We start from the raw sequence: 21,650 nt of genomic DNA, 5'->3' as shown, positions 1-21,650 counted from the left end.
AGGTAGTTCACAATTTCAACACTACATTCAATGAGAGCACATCTTTGTGAAGCTGGGGTTTTGGCAATTGCTACAATTACAAGGTAAGTACTGCACAAAAGTTAATGAGGGTCATAGTATCCAATCTGACTGCAAGGCTTGAGAAATAGTAATTGTAGTTATTTAAGAACAAAATCAAAAGATTAGTTTTTCTATCAATTTATATGCATTATTTTTCATGTGGAAACTAAATTGTTAGGACATAAATGCTTTATTAATTTGTTTGGCCCTAACTACTTAATAAACAGAATCATTAATATTTCTTTAGCCTAGAAGATCTATAACAAAACTATTCAGGCGTGAGGCCTCCGTGAAATGCAAAAGATTGGGTACGTCACCTTAGGATAAATTTCAATATTTCTTTTATAACAAGCATAAGGCTTCATTACCTGAACCCTGCTGGCTTCCCTGTCCTGCAGCCTATAATTATCTCTGTCCATCCTCCACACTTGAAGTTCTTGAAGACCCCAAAATAAGTCTGTCTCTTGTTCAATTTGCCTTTAAAACATACTCATTTACACCAACCTTCCAGTGCCTAAACCCCTCTGTCCAGATCTCCTCTTGAAAGTCTTCCTTAATCTTGCAAGAGCATTGTCAGTGCCCTTCCTTTGCATTCCTACCACATTTTATACTTATTTCCCAGTACCCCTCCTACTGGGGAGCTGTTTGGCTCCTCATTGCCTATCTCTCCCCAACAACCCTACAGAGTCCCTGAAGGGCACAGATCAGCAATAACTTGGTATCATAAGAGTCTAACAGAGTGCCTGCCCATAGTAGCAACTCTACAAATATTTGTTGAATTAATGCACAGGTGAGCTTTTTCTTCCAGAAAGTCAGATGATCCTAAGCTGCTTAGTGGAACTGATTTTTCTGTAACATTTGTATTCACTCCCTTTCTCACTCCCCCATCAATGCGATATAAAATTGGGTGTCATGTTAGAGCCACAGAGAAGCTGTCACAAGTGCTTAGGAATAGAGGCTACACCTTGCTGGCTTTCTCTGAACAACAAACCTGCAAACTGAGAAAAAGCCGAGTTCCCCTTCCTGCCACAGCATCCTGAAATGTTGCTGTTTGCTGTGAAGGTGCTTGGTGGAGAAGCCATCCATAAGGGGCCAAAGTCTCCTGAGCATTACAGATCAAAGACAACCTGGTGAGTACTGTGTAGAGGGAACTAGAAGATGACATGTCACAGACTGCATCCATCACCTGGGCTGATTAATAAATTAGATGCTTACAAATTATGGGATGTGCACTGTATACATGAATCAATGCAGGCTGATAGGTTAAGGATACCTCGTCAGCCTGCTGGCCTCTGGTTTTTTCCTATCCAGGTACCTTTCTCTATCTTTCTCATAAGAAATACCCCTTTAATTTAAGAATGGGTAAATGCTGCCTGCATAGTGCACCTAAGCTCAGGTAACAGAACATAGTGGTAGACTCTATCCCCATTGCTTGTAAGTTTCTATTGCAAGCCTTCTTAGACTCTCTGTTGCTGAAGATCCAAGGCTGGGGCTTCAGATATTCATTTAGTTACCAGTTTTCAAGTGCTTGCTCTGTGCTAAGTGTTATAAATTATCTTAGTAAATCCTCAGAGCAATCTTGGAATTTATCACCATTCAAAGAGAACTTGAGGATCAAGAGTTTAAGGAACATGCCCAAGATCTCCTGAGTGGGAAGTGGCAGAGCCGGGAAACCAACCAAGGTCTGTCCGAAACTAAAGATATACTCTACTAATTATTAAGCTACAATGAGTGGGATTTCATATAAGTTTTGCTACCAGTTGTAACTGGAAGTTTCCATCAAGGTGAAAAGGGAACAACAGCCAAGTAGAGATAAATGATGGGATGCGAAGCTTTGCTCCAAGCCAGTCTGGGAAATTCTTGTGCCCAGAAGGAATGACTTCAGAGATAAAGAAATTGCCCAGAGGCAGAAGGTTGGGCATTCTGGTTCCTTTCATAAGAGACAAAAATTTATCTAGCATCTTGTAGAACTCTGCATAAAAGAATGCATCCTGCCACAGGGTATGAGAACAGAATCCCAGGCAGGTGAGCCTGGATGCAGCATAGGAAAAAGACTGCCTGCCAGTGGGAGTGCAGTAGCTCTGTTGGTGGAAGTGGGCGGTACTTGGGAGTTAATAAACTCCATCTTCACGGTCATTGTCATGGTGCAGATGTTCCTTCTCCCTTGAATTACTGCCACAGCCTTCTAACCCTTCCTTCTTTCTCCCTTACACACATTCCTCATGCTGCAGCCAGAGTGACCTTTTTAAATGTATATCAGAACATACCAGTCTCAAGTTTCAAAACTTCATTGTTCTCTTATTGCCACATCCACATCCAGCAAGGGACAGATTCTAACCTGCTCAACCTGAAGCAATTGCAAACCCTTCTGATCAAACTTGGCATAATTTCACTCTGAACAAAACTTGACAATAGAGTCAACATCAGTGTTTTACAAACTATAAGGCCTTACCCCTTAATGGCGACTGAAATCATTTTGTTGGTAGACACTTTGTTGGTAGACAAAGTGTAGTTTCATGATTTTTTGTTTCAATTACATATTTTTATCTTCATGTATATCTTTGTGTTTACTGAGTGTCAATACAAAATGTATTTCTTAATATGAATTAGTGTAAGAAATGTAAAAACAAAACAAAGCAAAGCACTGGTCTAAATAGCTATTCAGCAAAACCCTATCAATTAGCCAGAGTTTGCAGGCTGGTTAGAATCTATTTGCCACCCCAAATTCCTTTCATTGTTGGCTTCAAACTGATGTCCAGTTTTCTATATTCTCATCACTCTAAACACACACACACACTCAAAGACTTTTATTCCCAGGCTCTCTTCTGCCTCCCTGACTTTGCTGCTATTACTCCATCTGCCTAGACTGCTTTTCTCCTTGTCACTGTCTCATGAATTCCTGATCCTCCTAGAACGCTGAGCTGAACACCACTTCTACTAGAATCTCTTTCCCAGACTTGTCCTTTCCTCCCAACCTTTCCCAAATTCATCATTCCAATGCTAAGGGACTATTCTCCTTATCTAGACAAGCATAGTGCCCATTGCATTGCCCAATCAGAGAAGTTACCACATAGCATTGTGTTTGCCTTCCAGTCAGTTTTCCCCAAGATACTACGAGTTCTTTGAGGAAAGGGATCAAGGCTTTCTTCTATGCCCAGGTAACAGTACAGAATCTGGTCAGTAGTAGTTTTGAGATGAGTAACATTTTTCAAAAGAATGAGTATGCTGTGGTGCTCCAAATCATGGATTCCATCTCTCTCTTTTTAACGTGGCCAAAACTTAGAGCATCAAGTCTGAAAATTCAAGGGTTTGTCTTCATTGTTCTCCTAATAGACCAGTCATAACAATAGCCATCTTTTCTATCAGTTTAAAAACACGGTGTCAGTTTGCCCATATGAGGGAGTGTGCAAACTGCTCCATTTTCAGACATTGCTCCTGAATAAAGCCAGACAATTGCTCTGCATAGATTTCAGCACACCACAGTTTGCAGGTCACAGAAGTCAGTTAAGTAATGGCATGTGAGGAAAGAGGTAACAGACTGCTAAGATATCAATTTGATAGCAATAAAGTTGTCTTTCATGCAAGTGGAAAATCAATTTTAAATAATCAACACTAAAGATTGAATTGATGCCAAGTGGCCCAGGAAATGTTTGCTAGATACCCCCCTCCAACTCTCTATTCGAGTGGACCTTGATGTGAAATTTGGATGAAGCAAGGGGACAAGGACTGGACAGGGGCTCAGAATGATGGCTCTCACCCAATTTGGCCAACCTCTAAGCAGATGAAATCGACAAATACAAACGGGATGTCATCCCTTTCTTACCTTCCTTTGAGTCTACTGGGAACATTCTAAAAGGAAAAATAAGTATTTGTTAACATTCTTGGTCTAAGCTGGTTTTAATGGCTCAGGCCATGTGTATCTGGACCTACCCGTGGAGCCTAAACATCCTGCTTCCTAAGGAAGCCTGTTGTCAAACTAGAGACCCACCAGGTCTTCCAAATCTCTTAGAAGAATGGAGACTATTTTTCTGGAGAGGGGATATAGTTTCCCTAAAACCCTCCCTTCCTGCTGTAGTAAGTATAAATTGATTCACTTTCCTCTCTTCCCCTTTGGTCCCACAGCCAGTTAATTTGGGAATCCAGCCATTAAAATGTTGCCTATATTCCAGCCACACTGGTTCAAACACAAGAAGACCAGAATCTAAGACCATAACAACCTTCCCACCACCTGCAGTGGTAAAAATTGAAAACATCTCCAGACATTTCCAAAAGTCCCCTGGTTGACAACCGCTGCTCTAGGTTAGTCATTCTCATTTCTATTCTAAACCATATCTGAATATCTGGGAAAGGACCAAGACATTGATAGACATATATATTATTTAAGTTCCACGCAGGGGTTATAATGTGCATCCAAGGACTTTTCTGTCCACTGAATTGAGTTGTTATCTATCTAAATCATCAACTCTGTCCCTGCCCTCTGTTGAAATCATTATACCTTAGGTTGGATTGCTCAATTTAGGAATAGGAAGGGGAAAGGGGGAGAAAAAAGATAAGGCTATTAGACCCAATAGGAAAACTGAAGCTTCTAATTCCATTCCTTTCATCACAAACCAGAAGGTGGACTCAGACCAAAGTACTCAAAGCAAAAGCTTATCAGGAGGGGTAGCTTCCTCAGCCTAGTGCCAGTTACCCAAGCTGAAGTGATGTCCCTTCAGGAGAGCATTTGCACAGGCTGGCATTTAAAGAAACAACACTCAAGCTGACAAAACCAGGTAGAATCACCAGTTTCCTAAGCCTTCTCACCAGAATTCAGCCATTTTAGTTCTATGATCAACGAGCTTTTTGGTCAAATATTGGTAAATAGTCTAATAGAAATCTTGAATGAATCTTGCAGTAAAGAGGCCTGGGAAATTTTCATCTGTTTCCCACATGTACATTGAGATTATTTGGCAAGCAGCATAGTGTGATTAAGTGTGCAGGCTCTCGAATCAGCTTGCCAGGCAACAAATCCTACCCTGCCATGAATTCTCTCTCTTTTCTTGGATAAGATACATATGTGGAGATAACAACAATACCTACCACACAGAATTATTGTAAGCATCAGATGGAATAATTTATATACAGTGTGTAGTACAATGCTAGACAGTTAGAATGGTTTCAATCAATGTCAGCAATTGATGACTAATATTAGCAATTATTGCTATTAAGTTTATAAATTATTATTATTATTACCTATTTGACTAGGGGGTTCTTCCATGTTTGTTCTTTTCCCCAGAAAATACCTTGTTGTTGTTGTTTTAACTTTATTTTTAAAGAAGTTTTGGATTACAGTAAAGTTACTTAAAAAATATAGGGATTCCCACCCCTCTCACATTTTCCTCTATTAATAGCATCATATACAAGTGTAGTATGTTGTTATAATTAATGAACAAATATTGAAGCATTGTTACTAGCCACGGTCTGTAGTTAACATTTATGGCTTATACTTTGCACCGTACAATTTTATAGGTTTTGACAAAATATATAATGGCTTGTATCTATATTGCAAAATCATGCAGAGTAATTCCAATACCCCCAAAATGCCCTATTTTTCACCTATTCTTCCCTCTACCCCCCCTCAGAACTGCTGGTAGCCACTGTCTTTATAACAATGTTACAAGTTCTTTTGTTACTATAATATTAAGTCTACCTTCTTCCATGGTTCATTATGTTTGCTCATTCCTCAATCTTGAGGATTTGGGGATGGTGATGCCCACTCGGCTTCAGATTGAGAGGGGGCTTAGATCTTTGGGGGCAGATGGAAGGAACTGCTTTGCTTGCAGTTGTAGATACTCTTTGTTTTTCTGGAATGAGGGTAGTCCATCATCATCATTTAGTTAGTCCTGGATGAGTCTAATGACCTGGAGAGTAGGTGCTAGCTGTAACTCTGCTGAGATTCTGGGCTCAACCAGCAAATGAACAGATGGAATATTTGTTTCTGGGACATAAATTTAATGGGTATAGTGCTCACTGTAGATTCAAGGAGTAGAAAGTTCATATGTAGGGTAATTATAAATGAGCCTAACTATTACAGTGGGGAAATAGGTTATTGTATATTCCAAGATAAGGCCCACGGATGGAGTGCTGATTTCATGGAGTTGCATGGAGTTGTGTGCCCTGCCTATAGTGTCTAGATGTCTCTAGAACCCTCAGGAGCACCACTGTTTTAGGCTTTGTTTATTGTGGCAGGCAGTAAGCTCCAGACGGACATAAATGTAAGGAATGACCTCCCAACTCACTTTGAAATCTCTTAGCCATACACACTCTTTTGTATTTAATTTTTCCCCCTTTTGGTCAAGATCTCTTTCCAAATGCATTGCTGGTTGGTGTTTTTTAATAATCCCTCAGTGCCAGGGAGGTGCATCCCCTTTTTAACATCACTTTTAATTTTAGTCACGCTAATACAAATATAATTCCTTTATGCATAATGTCAAAATTCCATTTGGAATACAGAGGCTGCCTTCTTTCGAGTTCAACCACAAACCACGTGAGTGATACAGAGATGGACTTTTCTCTCATTCCTACCTTTCCATAGGGTTCTTGGGGGCAGGCACATTGTCCACCTTGCTCATCATTGAACTACCAGTGCACTGTGTCTGGCATATCTTGGTGCTGAATGGATGAGAGATAAAAGGATCTCATCTCATTCATCTTGTTAGAACCATCCACTCACTCTGAGCCCCATTCACTTAGCCAAGTAGCTTTTACCATAAAAGCTGCTACAGATATTTTTTAGAAATACATCAAGGAGCCATCAGGATGGCGCATTAGAATTGAGATTCATACAATTCTGAAATAAATATGCAAGATGGCTAGGCAATCAGACTTGGTTTACCAGGATTTGATTTACATTCAAATTTCAGGTAGTTTTTTTAGGACTCAAAGGGAGGTGCACCATAAGCCACAAACCACTTGCTCTGAAACTGCAGGGAAAACCACTCAACACAAAACCATGTTTTGTGGCATAGAGACCAGCATTATCAGTCTCTCTCCCTCTGCTGTAATTCTCCTGAACCAAAGCCCCAAAGAGGCTACCACAATGCTCCTATTAAACCACCTTAGAAATAATTGCTAAATTTATAGCAACTGTTGATGATATCAAAGTCAGGAAAAATTATGAACAGAAAATGAAACACAAAAATGCAATGGGGACAAAAAAGACACATTTGGATCAAATTGACTTTTAAATGACTGTGGGGAGAAAAGAAATAATTTGTAGTAATGCAACCAGCAACCCCCCCCCCCCCCCCGCCCCGAATAGAGGGGCAAACTTCCACCTATAGAGCTCCTGCAAAATGCCAGGCTCTGTATCCTGGATATCTAAGTTATTTCTCACCACAACCACAACAGGATTTAATATTATCTCTGCTGTACAGATGAGAAAATGGAGACTCCCAGAGACTGGCTTTTCCAAGGTCAAAGGGAGTCTCTCAGTATTTGGTAATGAACCAGGTAACCAGAGAGAGTCATGGCAGCATGGGAGTTCAGGGCTCTTGTGGGGTCTCAGGGGCCTGGGTTTGAATCTAGCTCTGCCACTTCCCAGCTGTGTGATGTGGACAATTTCCTTACCCTCCTGATACACTTTTCTCATCTGTAATGGGGGTCAATAATAGCATTTCTATAAAGGATTGTCTGTATTCAATAACAAAAATATGTATAGGCTTAACAGAGAAAAAAAGTGAAAATATATGATTTTATTAGAATGATAGATTTAGAACTTTCATGAAAAAAATTTCCAGATTTACAATACTGTACATTTTATAAAGCAGTCTCACACAAAGTGAATCACATTTGACCTGTAGGTAGGACAGACATCATTCTCCCCTTCAAGAGAGGAGAATGTTATGTATCTGAGGGGTTACTTATTCCTTCCTATACATGGAAAGATAATTGTCTTATTATTTCTTATTTTTCCCCTCTATTTCTTCCCTTAACTCTGAATTTGGTGAAGGAGGCAATAGACACTGTGAGGTGCAATTTTTTTTGTGTGTATATGTATGTGCTTTAATGTTTTCTCTTGGTCATCTCCAGTCTGTGGCACAGGATTGGAGGTAAATGCTAGAATCTTGACTATATCAATGATTGAATGCAGGATGAATGCCCAAGATTAGAAATCTAGAAGGGAGCTCCAAACTGAATAAAACTTGAGTCTCCAGACTCCAAGTCCAGAGTCCTCTCCACTATCCCTATATTGTTATATGTTTTAATTCAATATTTCATGGAATCATGGAATTTCAGAGTTGGGAAGGACCTTGGAGCCTACATCATCTAATACTCCCATTTCACAGATGAGGTAACAGAGGCTCAAAGAAGTCCCTATTCTGGCCAAACTCACATGGCAAGGAAGTAGGCAAGCTAGGCCATCACCCAGCTTCCCTGACTCCAAAGTCACCAAACCCTGAAGATTCAAAAGCAGAAAACTCCCTCAGCCCTCCACATGTCCAATCAAACTTGTGGGTAATGGAGCATGTACCTCATGTGCCCAAACATCTGCATGTGCACATATTGTTGCTCAACTCGTGAAGCAGCATGGGAGGCAGCTTCTGCCAGGATTTAATCTGAAGGATTCTCATTATTGCCATTGGTGATAACCCGCCACCATGATTCTATGAGCAGAAGCCAGGCTCTGTGCCCATGTTCATGAGGAAAGAGATGACTGTAACCTATTTCGGTGATGAGAAGAGGCTTCCTCCCAATTTCTTTCTGAAGTTCCCAGATCACCTGGATTCTAGCTTGGATTTTGCTATATGAGCAACTAGCCAAGACTTTAAGTCTGGGCATTTCAGTAAGACAGGCCAGACCCTCTATAATCAGACAATCCAGTAAGAAAGGCCTTTCTTTTGTGATGTAGATGTCAAGTTTCTAATGTATTGTGTCCACGTTAGCACACAGCAAGACCCACCGGGAAATTGCCTGCCAACGTGTTTTAGTGTTTCAACAAAGTAGTGTGTGACTAGGGAGAAAACGTCAATTGACAACTGCCCCAATGAGTACATCCTGGTTGGCTTTTATTCTTGTTTGCACCTGGATAACAGAAAGCATGTCTCTGGGTACTTATCTGCATGCATGCCCATGTTGGGATTTTGGCACGAGCCCCTCACTTAATCTTTACACATGGGTAGGTGCCCAATCAGTGTTTACAGTATAACAGATCTCTAAGCCATGCCTACCCCAAACTTTTCTCTTTGTAGGATTTAGGATACATTTAAACTGTATGAATGTGTGTATATTTCAGGAACATCAGTCTCTAACACGAGAGCAGAGACCATGTTTATTTCATTTATCATTGTATCCTCCTCCCTCCCCCAAACATAGTGCTGGGCCTGTAGCTGGTGCTTAACATTATCTGAGGATTAAATAAAAAATGGAAGGAATAACTAGATGACCAGGCACCTAACGTCTGGATTGAACTCCATCATTTAATTAACTATGTGACCTTGGCTAAATCTTACATTAAATTGTAGAGCTAGAAAAGATTTTAGGAATCAGCTTGTTGGATGACAACAACCCTAGAGATGACAAAAGCGGAAGCAGGGAGAGGAGAGGACCTTGCCTAATGTTCCACACCCAGTGTGTGGCATTGCTGGGATTAGTATCCAGGTATCCTGACCTCCAATCTTGTTAGCAACCTTCTACTTCCCAGCATCTCTAAAATTATCCCTGAAATGGAAGCAATGTTAACATGTTTCAAAGATGCCTTCCAGAGCTCTGCAACACTCTACATTTGGAAGCTATACTGGGGACCATCCAATGCAATGGTTAAGAGGAAGGGCTTTGGGGCCAGTGAGCTCAATGATTGGACCCCAGCGCCACTCCCTAGCAGATTGACAATGTAAGAGCAATGCACTCAACTCCCCCGATTTCTGGTTTTGCCATCTGTAAAATAGCAAGGCACTGCCCACCTCACAGGGGATGTTGTGAGGATCGATGTCTTCCTTTCCGTGGCATATCATAAGTGTTCAATAAATAGTGATGCTGTTTAGCATTCAGTTTCTGTGGTTCTATGCAGGATATCTATTTACCTATACAGTTATTTCAACAACAATCAAAAACATATACTGATTACCTATCACGTGCCATAGCTCCCCCCACAAGCTCCATTATAATTATCACCATATCATATTATGACTAGATCATAGGACTGATTATTCTCAGTGTCTAGCATATAGTTAGACTTAATGTATTTGCTAAGAATAGTGAATGAATGCCTATCGTTCTAGCAGATTTATCAATGTAGGTATGAGCTTATAATAAGACTTTATTTCCAGTCCAGGCCCCACCTTTCCCTGGCTATGTGACTTTATTCAAGTCATTTATCCTCTTATCTTTGAAATGGGGGTATGAATTCCAGTCATTCCAAACTTAGACTCTTTGGGAAGTTCAGTTGTGGCAACGGAAGAGAAAGCCATAAGAAAGGCAAAGGGTCATTGTTATTTGACAAAACACAAACAGAACAAGTTATTCTGGACCTTCACTAATTCTTCTCGTCCCATAAATTCAACATATCAAGGCTGCATCTTCCCCAGTGCCAGGACTCCAGATATTTACCTGTTCTGTTGAATAGTCAATGTGTACCTCTTTTGTGTTGATGCATATGCACAAACATCAGTGACTACATTCTGCCAACAATGATTTTAAGGATGCAAATTTGAAATCAAGTACATAACCTGTTATCTTTGATGATTTAGGAATAGTTTTTCCCAGGGGTTTCCCTTTGAATAAATCATTCTAGTTTTGAAATTCTAATATTCTTCTCTTGAAGAAGCTCCCAATATTTCTCATCCTTGTGCTTTCTTTTCCTTTCCCTTATCTACCCTATGCTCCTTTTCCTTTCCATTCCTATTTTCATTGTGCCCTGAAGAACTTTTCCCTAATAACTCTCTGATCATTTACTCCTTATAGCCAACAGAAAGTTCACCCAGGAACACTAGCATAGATGGAGCCACTGCAGAATCTCATTCACTAGTAGGTCAGTGTTCAAGCTGGGATTTGCATATTCAGAGTAGAATCACAGCCATTTGCAGCTGGTAGAGATTTCTTAGATCATGCAGCCCAAATCCCTTTTGCCACAAAATATGCAAAGGGTATGTACCCATTCTTCATATCAAGTACCTGGAAGATTTAAGACTTCAATTCATGCCTTCTCAGCTGAAGGCCAGGGTCCTTTTCTCCAGCATGCTGTCTAGCTCTCCTACTCTAATTAGCCCAGAAGTGTCAATGTATGCCCCTCTTCCCTAAACTTAAGACAAGGATTATACCTCCAGGGAGTGTTTGCATTCTCCTAGACATTTAAATCCATGTACATTTATTGTGTGCTTATGATTACGTGGCAGAGCAAAATCTATTGTGGGGATCCAAAACTGAATTATATATTAGCCAGGGTCTTAAAGATTTTCAAGTTAGGTGAGAAATAAATACAAGAATGTACTCTAATGCCAAAAGGCTTAAAGCTGAAAAGGTATGAAGGAAGAGAGCAGTGAGTACATAAAAGAGAGAATAAGTGGAATTGGGAAAATCTAAGATTTCAAAGAAAAGGTTTTGGGCTGAGCATAAATGAATAGGATTTCAATAGGCCAAGAATAAATAGCTCAACGATAGGTTGTTCATAGGATATCCCAACATGTGTCCAGGTAAGTGAATATGTCTAAGTAGGGTTTGAGGTAGATTAATTGCATTTGCCAAACATTACTGACACCTGATGTGAGTGAATGGAAATACCCATGACTATGGATGCAGATAAAACAGGATTTGAATCCCAGCCTTACCACTTACTGAAGGTGTGACTTTTAGTTACTTAACCTAGCTGAGGCTCAGTCATCTCCTCTGTAGAAAACAAACAGAACCTATCTTTAATGGTTATTTTAAGATTTAAATGAAATAAAGTATACAGAGTATTATGGCCAATTGCCCACAAAAAGTAAGTCCTCAATAAACATTAGATATTCAGCCTTCTCCTAGTTGTTGTTCATCTCTTTTGCAAAGTAAGAAAAAAACCGAAAAAGTGAAAAAATAAAGGGTGTCATCCCCTGACCCAGACACCCCACATACATAGCAAGGCCCATCTCACCCCACAAAGCATATAATGCATGAAAAATAAAGCTGACTTAGCCCAGATCTTACCTGTATATTTTATATCTGGTTGTAAATCCTTGACGGTGTCTTTCCACAAAGGATAGGTAGCTCCTGGAGTGGTGGAAAGGCCCCCTGTCTGAAATAAGCCAATCAAATTCCTTGGAGACATGTTGGTCTGTCCCAGCTGGTTCCTGGTGGGAGGGCTGCACAGAGGTATGGCCCCATACAAACAGGAAGTAGAGGAGCTCAACAAACCTCCAGTTCATGCTTTTCTGCCGGCCTTTTTCCTCTCATTCTTGCTCCATTCTGAGGAGTCCTGTGGAGAAAAGAGTAAGAGAGAGAAAAGAGAGGAGAAAGGAAACAAGGCAAGAGGGGAGAGAATAAAAGGGGAGGGGGGGAAGGAAAAGGAAGAGAGAGAAAGACAAAGACAATTTCAATTAATGCACCTCTTAATAATAGCTTACATCAGTAGAGTAAGCTTTGTGGAAAGAAGTAGAGCTTCTGGTTAAGAAGTCCTAGAAATGTGGGCTCATGCTCCTGCTTTGCTGCTTATATGTGGGAATATATGCAAACTGTTTATACTCCTAGGGATTCAGTTTCCTCATCTGGAAATTAGAGGATGGGCTTAAGTGCCTCTTTCCCAGCCGCAGGCACATCGCAGCTATCCAAGTGATGTGTGATGATTGAATGAATGAATGAATGAATGAATGAAGCCAGTCAGGATCATGGAGGCAGAACTCAAGTATCGGTTCCACCTATACCATTAAAATAACCTCCTTCTCAGAAAAGGGATTGAGTAAACCTCAATAAAAAAGAGTTCCTTTTCCTTCCACTCTCACACAAACATGCATCCACTGAGCATGCCCTTTGTTTGGGCATCATCAGATGAATATACATTCTTATGATGGATTATTTTCATGACTATCTGGATTAGATACCTACAAATGAAGAGCTCATGGAGCTCATTAGAGTTTACTTCACTTCTATAATGCTCTAATAGAGTATCTTGCTCACCCCAAGGAAACAAGCGCAGATAACTGATCCCTTGCACCACTGAACTTCAAGGTTCCCCTGTGTTCAGAAGGGAAGCAAAAGCCAGGGGGCCATGTGGGGTCTTCCCTGCCTCTTTTTTGGTATGACAGCATAGCACAATGGTGCCATGTTCAGGGAATGCTTAAGACTAAGGTGGAGCTTATGGAGAAGCTCCTCGTGGGGAGAAGAGAAGATGAACCACAAAGCTATGCCTAGCCTGTGAAAAATTTAAAAGCTTTGTTTTTATGATCTCATCATCATTCTACTGATCAACATAACTCCATTCTGTCTGTGCCCTTCCCCAGACCACTCATTCTACAAGAGCTTATCTTACTCCATATTGAAAGGCAGCTTTAAATACAGTTTCCATCGGTTATAAACAGTATTATTCCCAGCAAGTAATTTAACTTCTTAGTCCATTTCCAGGCATGGAAAATATAGTTAATAACAGCACCTATATTCAGGACTATTGTGAGAATTAAATGGTGTAATTTATGAAAAATGCTCTACCTAGTAAGTGCCCAATAGGGCATCAACGATGATGATGATGATAATAGCAATGAATGTTGACAATGATGTTGTCAACTTGCTATTAGAGAACGCCTTTGCTCACATGGTTCCCACTGCCCCTACATGCCATTTGTCTTTCATTTCCCCTAAGGCCATTTCCTTTTACTATTCCTCTAACAAGGTGTGTGCTGTTCCTCTCAGCTCTAGTTGTTCATTTTACACAACTGCATGTTAACATTTAATATATTTTATGATACTTGTTTATATGTTTGTCTAGCTCACCAGACTGTGAAGCTGTGCAGCTTTGAACAGTCCCCTCTCTAGACCTCAGATTCTTATGTCAGCCATTTAAAAATGAAGTGAGGATATAACAGTTGTAAAAAAAAATTTCTGCTCTAGAACCATAAATAAACATAAAGAGGCATGACACCTTATTTGTCTACTCTTCCAGCTGAAAATGGGAAGAAAGTCAAACTGAGAAAGAAAATTGAGAGACAAAGGTGAATTTCCTGCCCAGTTGAATATTTCTCTGTGTTTCACCATTTTTTTGTGAGTGGTGACAAAAATTCAGTTGGCATCGTATGTCCCAGCTATCAGGGGCAAAGGAAAGAGGCATGTGGGCAGAGAGTGGGCAGGCAGAACCTGTGGCCCAAAGTTTAGTTCAGAGCTTAAAACAAAACTGTACATGGTAAATGCAGAAGTGTAACAGCCACAGCTGCCAAAACCGTCTGCCAGAGCCCACTTGCACATCAAGCAGAGAGTGAAGGCGATTGTTCAGAGATCCCAGTGGGGAGCTACAACACACTGAAATCACAATGTGTTACCCCATACAGTCCTTGTTTGTGGTTTCTGTTGTGAGTGGGTGCAGGGTGGGAGCCTGTGAGGAAATGCTTAGCTGTTAGAGTGTTTGCATGACAGCAGAATTCAGTGCATTGCAACCTTCAAAAGTGAAACCAAGCTGCTGTACATGGATGGAGCAGCAGCACGTGTTTACATGTGGTGCACGTGTGTATATGTGTGTGTATGTCGGAGAGTGAAACCTCAGTCTATAGTCCCAGAATTGGCTGGACTTTGAGAGATTGAATCCAGAATTTCCAACCCTGGAGACACTCGACAATGTCTGGAGACATCTTTGATTGTCATGACAGAAGGGGTGCTACTGGCATCTCAGGTATAGAGACTAGGGAGGGTGTTAAACATCCTACAGTTCACAGGGAAGTGTCCACAACAAAAATATCAGACCCAAAATGTCAGTGGTGCAAAGGTTGAAATGCCCTGCTCTAACACATTTCCTTTTTCACTGAGCATGACCTTGAGGCCCATTGGTTGACAGTCTTGTGCTAGGTCACAGCTAGTGAGGGGAAGACAGGGCATAAACTCCTTCTAGCTCCCAGTTAAGTGTTCTTCTCTGCCACATTGTCCCTGAAGGGCAGTAGGAACTGTGGCTGTGTTTAGGCCTGTTTACTTGGTAGGGCCTGTGATACAATCTACATTTCAGCAAATAGGGATGAGTACTTATCAGACTTCTATAATTCTTAATAAATCTCTGTTGACTTAGAAAATCACAATAATCCACAAAGCTCTAAAAATGATAATGAAAGTTTCAATGAAGTGCATTTTAATAAGAATGGGTATGTTGTTCATCTAGAACAAGGACCAGCACTTATGCTACCAAAATGTTGTCATGTACTATATTCCTTATTATAGCTGAGTAGTATTCCATTGCATGTATGTACCACATTTGTGTATCCATTAATACATGGGATAACACGGATGAATCTTGAGGACCTTATGTTGAGTGAAGCAAGCCAGGCATTGAAGGACAAATACCACATGACTTCTCTGATATGAAATAAGCAAACCAAGTTGTCTCAGAGAGCTAGAGACTGGATGATAAGCTTCAGGAAATTGGGGAGGGGAGAGGAAGGTTGTGAGCTGATTCCTACATGGGTGAAATCTATGATAAAGTGGAGGTAATAAGTTGTACAGAAAAGGGATAAGACAGGGGCATAAGGATAATATTGTGTGGGCCTTTGCAGGCTTGAGGGTGGCTAGGGTTGGGAGGATGGGTCATTGGCCCAAGGAACTGGGGGGATAGTTGGGGGTAACAGATGAACATGGGAGATTGTCAGGTATGTGTTTGAAATTATAATGTTGAGAAAACTCTTTAGAAAATATAAGGAAGAGTTACCTGTTTAAGGTGCTTAATTTAAAGGGGGGCATCTGGCACAGGGGCAGGCTTCTAGGGGGTGGGTGGGTGCTCATCTTGCCATAGTGTGTTACATAATTGGGTGGAGACCCATACAATGTGTGGGAAGGTGTACCCCCATTCTGGGGAGGCCTGATGTTCTCAAACATAGGGAATTATGTCTCTGGAGAGAATTGATGGCTCCCAGTGGGGGAGGACAGTCTAGTGTGTCAAGCCTTCGGCATTGTTGCAAGCATCTGTGAATCTGGTCCCTCAAGCAGTGAAGCTTGGTTGTCACTGTGGGCCCTGAGGGGAGAGGGAAAGAGGAATAGAATAGATAGAAGCAGGGGTAACTGAAGGGCAATGGAAGTGTTCCACAAGATCGTGCAATGATGGATATGAGACATGTTAAGTTTCACCAAAAATGTATAAAAGCCTATAGGCTAAAATGTAAACCATAATGTAAACCATAATGTAACTAAAAATTTAGAAAATAGTACATTCTAAAATATAAACCATAATGTAAACCAAAATGGAACCATGTTCGGTAGCTGTGTTTCAATATCTGCATATCAGCTATAGCAAATATAACGTGAACATGTGAAAAGATCATTGCTGGGGAAGGGGGAAAAGGGTTTGATGTCGGATATATGGGAGGTCCCTATATTGTATATGTGACTTTACTGTGATCTAAATATTTTTTGAAGACAAAATTAAAATTAAAAGAAAAAAAAAAGATGTAGAAATGAGGAAGGAATGAAAAAATTGACTTGCTATGGTACATACAGGGTAACACATATTACAGTGATGAAAGGCAAAATATCAAAAACAAAGTTTTATGATATTTTTAATTTTTTAATATCCCAATTTGTTTTCTACTTTATTTTTGTTTTTCTAAATTAGTATGTATTCTGTTACCAATCTTTAAACCTATCATTACTATTTCATTTTCCTACTAACTGAATTTGGCAATGTATTAGGTTTCATTTTTTAAGAAGTTTTGGACCACAGAGGGGTTCAACTATGGCAGGGGGGGGAATACTGAGGTGGAGTGTTATTGATGGGGAACACATGGTAGGGAGGGAGTTCTCCAGGGCATGTATATAGGGTTTATAAAAATGTTTAGATATTTGTTGGATATTTGTTGGATATTTTCATAGTAGTTACAGTTGCAAATGACAACTGAGGGAGTGCTGAGCTCCTAGCCAGGGGAACTTTATCACATTCCCCAATGTAATAGCAATAATCCCCCAAGTGCAAGGGCAAAGATTAGTGAAGACAGATGGTCCAATGACGAGCCCTTGATACTGATGACTATCCTTATGAGCCTGTGTGCCTGAAATTTCAACTAGGCCTAGAGCTGTAGGGTGCCTAAGAGTTACCTCCTGAGAGCCTCCATGTTGCTCAAATGTGGCCACTCTCTAAGCCAAACTCAGCATATAAATGCATTACCTTCTACCCAGCATGGGACATGATTCCCAGGGATGAGCCTCCCTGGCACTGAGGGATTACTACCAATCACTAACTGGTGATGCAACTAGAAAAAGACCTTGAATAAGAGGGGGAAATGGTAAAGACAAATGAGTTTAGTTGGGAGGTCATCGGAGGGGTCTTGCTTACACACACCTCAGCAGGATCCCAGAAGCAGCCAAAGTAAATACAATCCCAGGTACTGGTGCTCCTGAGGGCTATGGAAAAAAACACTTTACAGTCACAGCAGATGGCTCTGGTGTTCATTGTCTTGCCAGTGGGCCCTACTTTAGAATTGGTGTTCCTGAGTGTGATGGTGTTGGACTCAGATGTGACCTTTCTACACATGCCTCTTCTCTAACTTTTACTGAAACTGTAGTTGGCGCTGGGGTTGCTGCATACTCAGGAGACTTTAGTCTCTGGACTGCCCATGTGCCAGCTGGGCCCTGAGCCTCAGCAGAGTTGTAACTCCTACTCTCTGGTTCATTGGACTTACCCAGGTCAGCTAACAGGGAGGTGAAAATGGTCAACCACCACACCAGGGAACCGAGAGTGCCTACAACTGTAAGCAGGAAAATCACATCCATCAACCATGTGGGATCTAAGCCCCTCTTGATATAGAGGTGGAGTGAACATCACCATCCCAGGGTCCTCAGGATGGAGGAATAAAATACGGATTAGAGTGGACTTACTGGTATTCTGCTATAGAACTATTGTGACTAGTAATGGGAGAAATTATAGCATTGAGGTGGAGAAAGTGGCCACAGTTGTTGTTTAGGGCAGGGAGAGGGAAGAAGAGATGTGATGTGGGTCATTTTTGGGACTTGGAGTTGTCCTAAAAGACACTGCAGGGAGAAGTGTTCGACATTATATATCCTGCCATAACCCATTGAATGGACTGGGAGAGAGTGTAAACTACAATGTAAACTATTATCCATGCGGTGCAACAATGCTCCAAAATTTATTCACCAAATGCAATGAATGTGTCACAATGATGCAAGAAGTTGTTGGTATGGGAGGATTGGGAAGGGGGTATATGGGAAGATCTTATATTTTCTAATGTAACATTTTTTTAAGATTTATTTATTTATTTCTCTCCCCTCCCTGCCCCACCCCAGTTGTCTGTTCTCTGTGTCTATTTGCTGGGTCTTCTTTGTCCGCTTCTGTTTTGTCAGCAGCACAGGAATCTGTGTTTCCTTTTGTTGCATCATCTTGTTGTGTCAGCTCTCTGTGTGTGTGGCACCATTCCTGGGCAGGCTGCACTTTCTTTTGCGCTGGGCGGCTCTCCTTACAGGGTGCACTCCTTGCGCGTGGGGCTCCCCTACGCGGGGGACACCCTGCGTGGCACTCCTTGCACACATCAGCACGGCACATGGGCCAGCTCAACACAGGTCAAGGAGGCCCGGTGTTTGAACCACGGATCTCCCATGTGGTAGACGGATGCCCTAACCACTGGGCCAAGTCCGCCACCAATGTAACTTTTTTTGTGATCTACAGATCTTCAAAAAAATACAATTTAAAAAATTAATTAATTTTTAAAAGATTTTTAAAAAAAGACTACAGATCAATATGACAAGCCCTCAAAAAAAAAAAAAAAAAGTCATGTGAGCTATGAAGACATACACCACGACTCCCATGCTATAAAAATGCCCATACTAGTGATGACTGTACTATAGACTCAGAAAAATATAAGGGTCACACTATTGATACTTGTGGAGCCTGTGTGCTTGTCTCTAAAAATGCCTGTTCCCTTGATAGAAGCCAAAGTATCCAGTGCAGAGAAGATGTAATAAAGATGTATTCCACGAGGTGGGTATAGAGATCCCATTGAACAGGTAAAGGACCTTGAGACTTGGAGATATTAGATAACTTTTCCAAGTTCACAACATCTAAGTGTTAGTTTTTGGGGTTTTTTTTTAAAGATTTATTTTTATTTTATTTATTTCTCTCCCCCCCTCTCCCAGTTGTCTACTCTCTGTGTCCATTCGCTGTGTGTTCTTCTGTGTCCACTTGTATTCTTGTCAGTGGCACTGGGAATCTGTGTCTCTCTTTGTTGCATCATCTTGCTGCGTCGGCTCTCCATGTATGTGGCACCACTCCTGGGCAGGCTGCACTTTTTTTACGTGGGGCAGCTCTCCTTCCAGGACTCGCTCCCTGCGCGTGGGATTCCCCTACGTGGGGGATAGCCCTGCGTGGCATGGCACTCTTTGTACACATCAGCACTGCACATGAGCCAGCTCACCACATGGGTCAGGAGGCCCAGGGTTTGAACCCTGGACCTCCCATGTGGTAGGCGGATGCTCTATCAGTTGAGCCAAATCCAATTCCCTGTTAGTTTTTATATTCTAACCCATGTATATCTCATTACAAAGTCTGTGATTTCCACTACATCCTCCCCTACCCCAACATAGCTAAACCTGCCCTTCAAGATTCAAAATACAGTGGGAAAGTCACACCCATACTTGTGTGATTCTAATTCAAGTTATGCTGTCATAAATACCATAGTGAAGAAATAACTCCAAAGGATGAATAGAGGAAGGGTGACTGTTTTCAACCAAGAGATCCAGAAGGGCCCCATGGAAGAGGTAATAATAGAGTAGGACCTTAAATAGCATGGAAAGTTTCACTAGAGAGAGATGGGGAAAAGGGACTTCCAGGAAGAGCAGGTAGCATAAAAGAATCCTTGGGGATGAAAGAGAGTAGAAACTGTTTGAAGAGGGATTGGGTATGCAGCAAGGCTAGTAAATGGCTGGGCAGAGAGCATTCATTAGAACAAGGGCTGCTTAGGCATTTTATTACCCATCTCTCTTTTTCACCCCTCCATCAAGCAAGAACTGTGTATTTCATTTCTGTACTGTACCTAAGGGCAAAGAATTGTAGATATTCAGTAAATTCATTTATTCATCTGTGAACAGATTGAGCAGCTATTGTGGCAGGCACTGTCCCAGAAGCTGGGGATTCAATACTGAACAGAACTGCCAGGACCCTCGGGGAGCTCACTTTCTAGCAGTAACTCTATTTATGCTGGTGAAGAGTGTTCAAAAGGAAATTAAGAGAGGTAAGTGGGGATTGAGAATTTGGGTATTACTGTTTCACACAGTGGTGGTCAGGAAATGTTCTCCGAAAAAGTGGCTTTTGAGCAGAGACTTGAAGAAATAAGGAGTGGAGGAGATGCCCTGGGGAAAAAGAAATGTTAGTGGAAGGAAAAAGGAAGGGGCAGGGCTGATTTCAGTTTGGATGCAGTCAGAAGTCAGGTTTCATTTCAACCTCCCTCAGAGAGCTTACAGTTTAATGGCTGTGAAAGTCAGTTTGAAGACAGAAGCATGCATTTACTGAGCTTTGACTATGTGCCAGGAGCTACACTAGTTGCTTCACAAACATAACCTCATGACAACACCATGGAAGGGCAGGGCTATGGTCCCCATTTTACACATTGGGGGGAAATTGAGGTTCAGATACATTAAGTAACTAGCCCAGCACCACAAAGCTAGCAAATGGCTGAAATGGAGGCTGTGCTGTCCAATTTGGGAGCCAACGATTACTTGTGGCTATCAAACATTGGAAATGTGGCAAGTAGAAATTGAGATGTACTAGTGTAAAATACATGCCCGCTGGACTTCAAAGACTTGGTAGGAATAATAGAATTTAAAGCATCTCACTAATATTTTATATTGATTACACATTGAAATGTTACCATTTTGTATGCACTGGGATAAATAACATAAATTATTAAAGTTAATTCTGCTGATTCTTTTTAATTATTTAAATGTGGCTGCTAGAAAGTTTAAAATTACACATGTGGCTTCCATTCTGTTTCTAGTGGACAGAGCTGGGCTAGGTAATCCCTTTCTACTGTATGACATGGCTCGAGAAGGGGGGACCCAACTCATGTTCCCTTACAACATTTTCATTTAGCCATTGTCCAGTTGCCTCCTTCCTCCAAAATCAATAAATGAACAAACAATAAATACATTACAAATAAAAATTCCCATGTTCAAGGGCCACATCTCCAAATCCTGATGTCCTAGAGACAACCTGGGCTATTTGCCACCATGCATTTTGGAAATCTTATTTTCCTAAAAGATTCATAAAGGAAATTTCCTGCCACTGGAGTATAGAGCCTATGAAAAAAAGCCTGGTTCTATTCCAAGAGCTGCCCTTGACCCCCAGTGACCTTCACTGAGTCACCAGATGCTGCTGTGTGGCGCCATGGCTGATGTGGAGCTGCTGACATGGGCTGTAGTATGGAGAGTATGGGGGCGGCCCTCGGCTGAACGGT

General features: G+C 41.2%; 1 protein-coding gene across 1 annotated transcript in view; it reads right to left on the bottom strand.

The window, feature by feature from the left end:
- The window catches only part of BRINP1 (BMP/retinoic acid inducible neural specific 1), a 211,044-nt gene that overhangs the window by 143,574 nt on the left and 45,820 nt on the right, over nt 1–21,650 (bottom strand). The window contains exon 2 of the mRNA XM_004453367.4: nt 12,220–12,487. Coding sequence (XP_004453424.2) covers nt 12,220–12,437 — 218 coding nt within the window. The 5' untranslated portion in view covers nt 12,438–12,487. The remainder of the gene's footprint in view (nt 1–12,219; nt 12,488–21,650) is intronic.

The sequence above is a fragment of the Dasypus novemcinctus genome, chromosome 8, assembly GCF_030445035.2.
Source record: "Dasypus novemcinctus isolate mDasNov1 chromosome 8, mDasNov1.1.hap2, whole genome shotgun sequence".
NCBI lineage: Eukaryota > Metazoa > Chordata > Mammalia > Cingulata > Dasypodidae > Dasypus > Dasypus novemcinctus.
The sequence above is the reverse complement of the archived record's forward strand: the minus strand, read 5'-3'. Positions and strand labels throughout refer to the sequence as shown.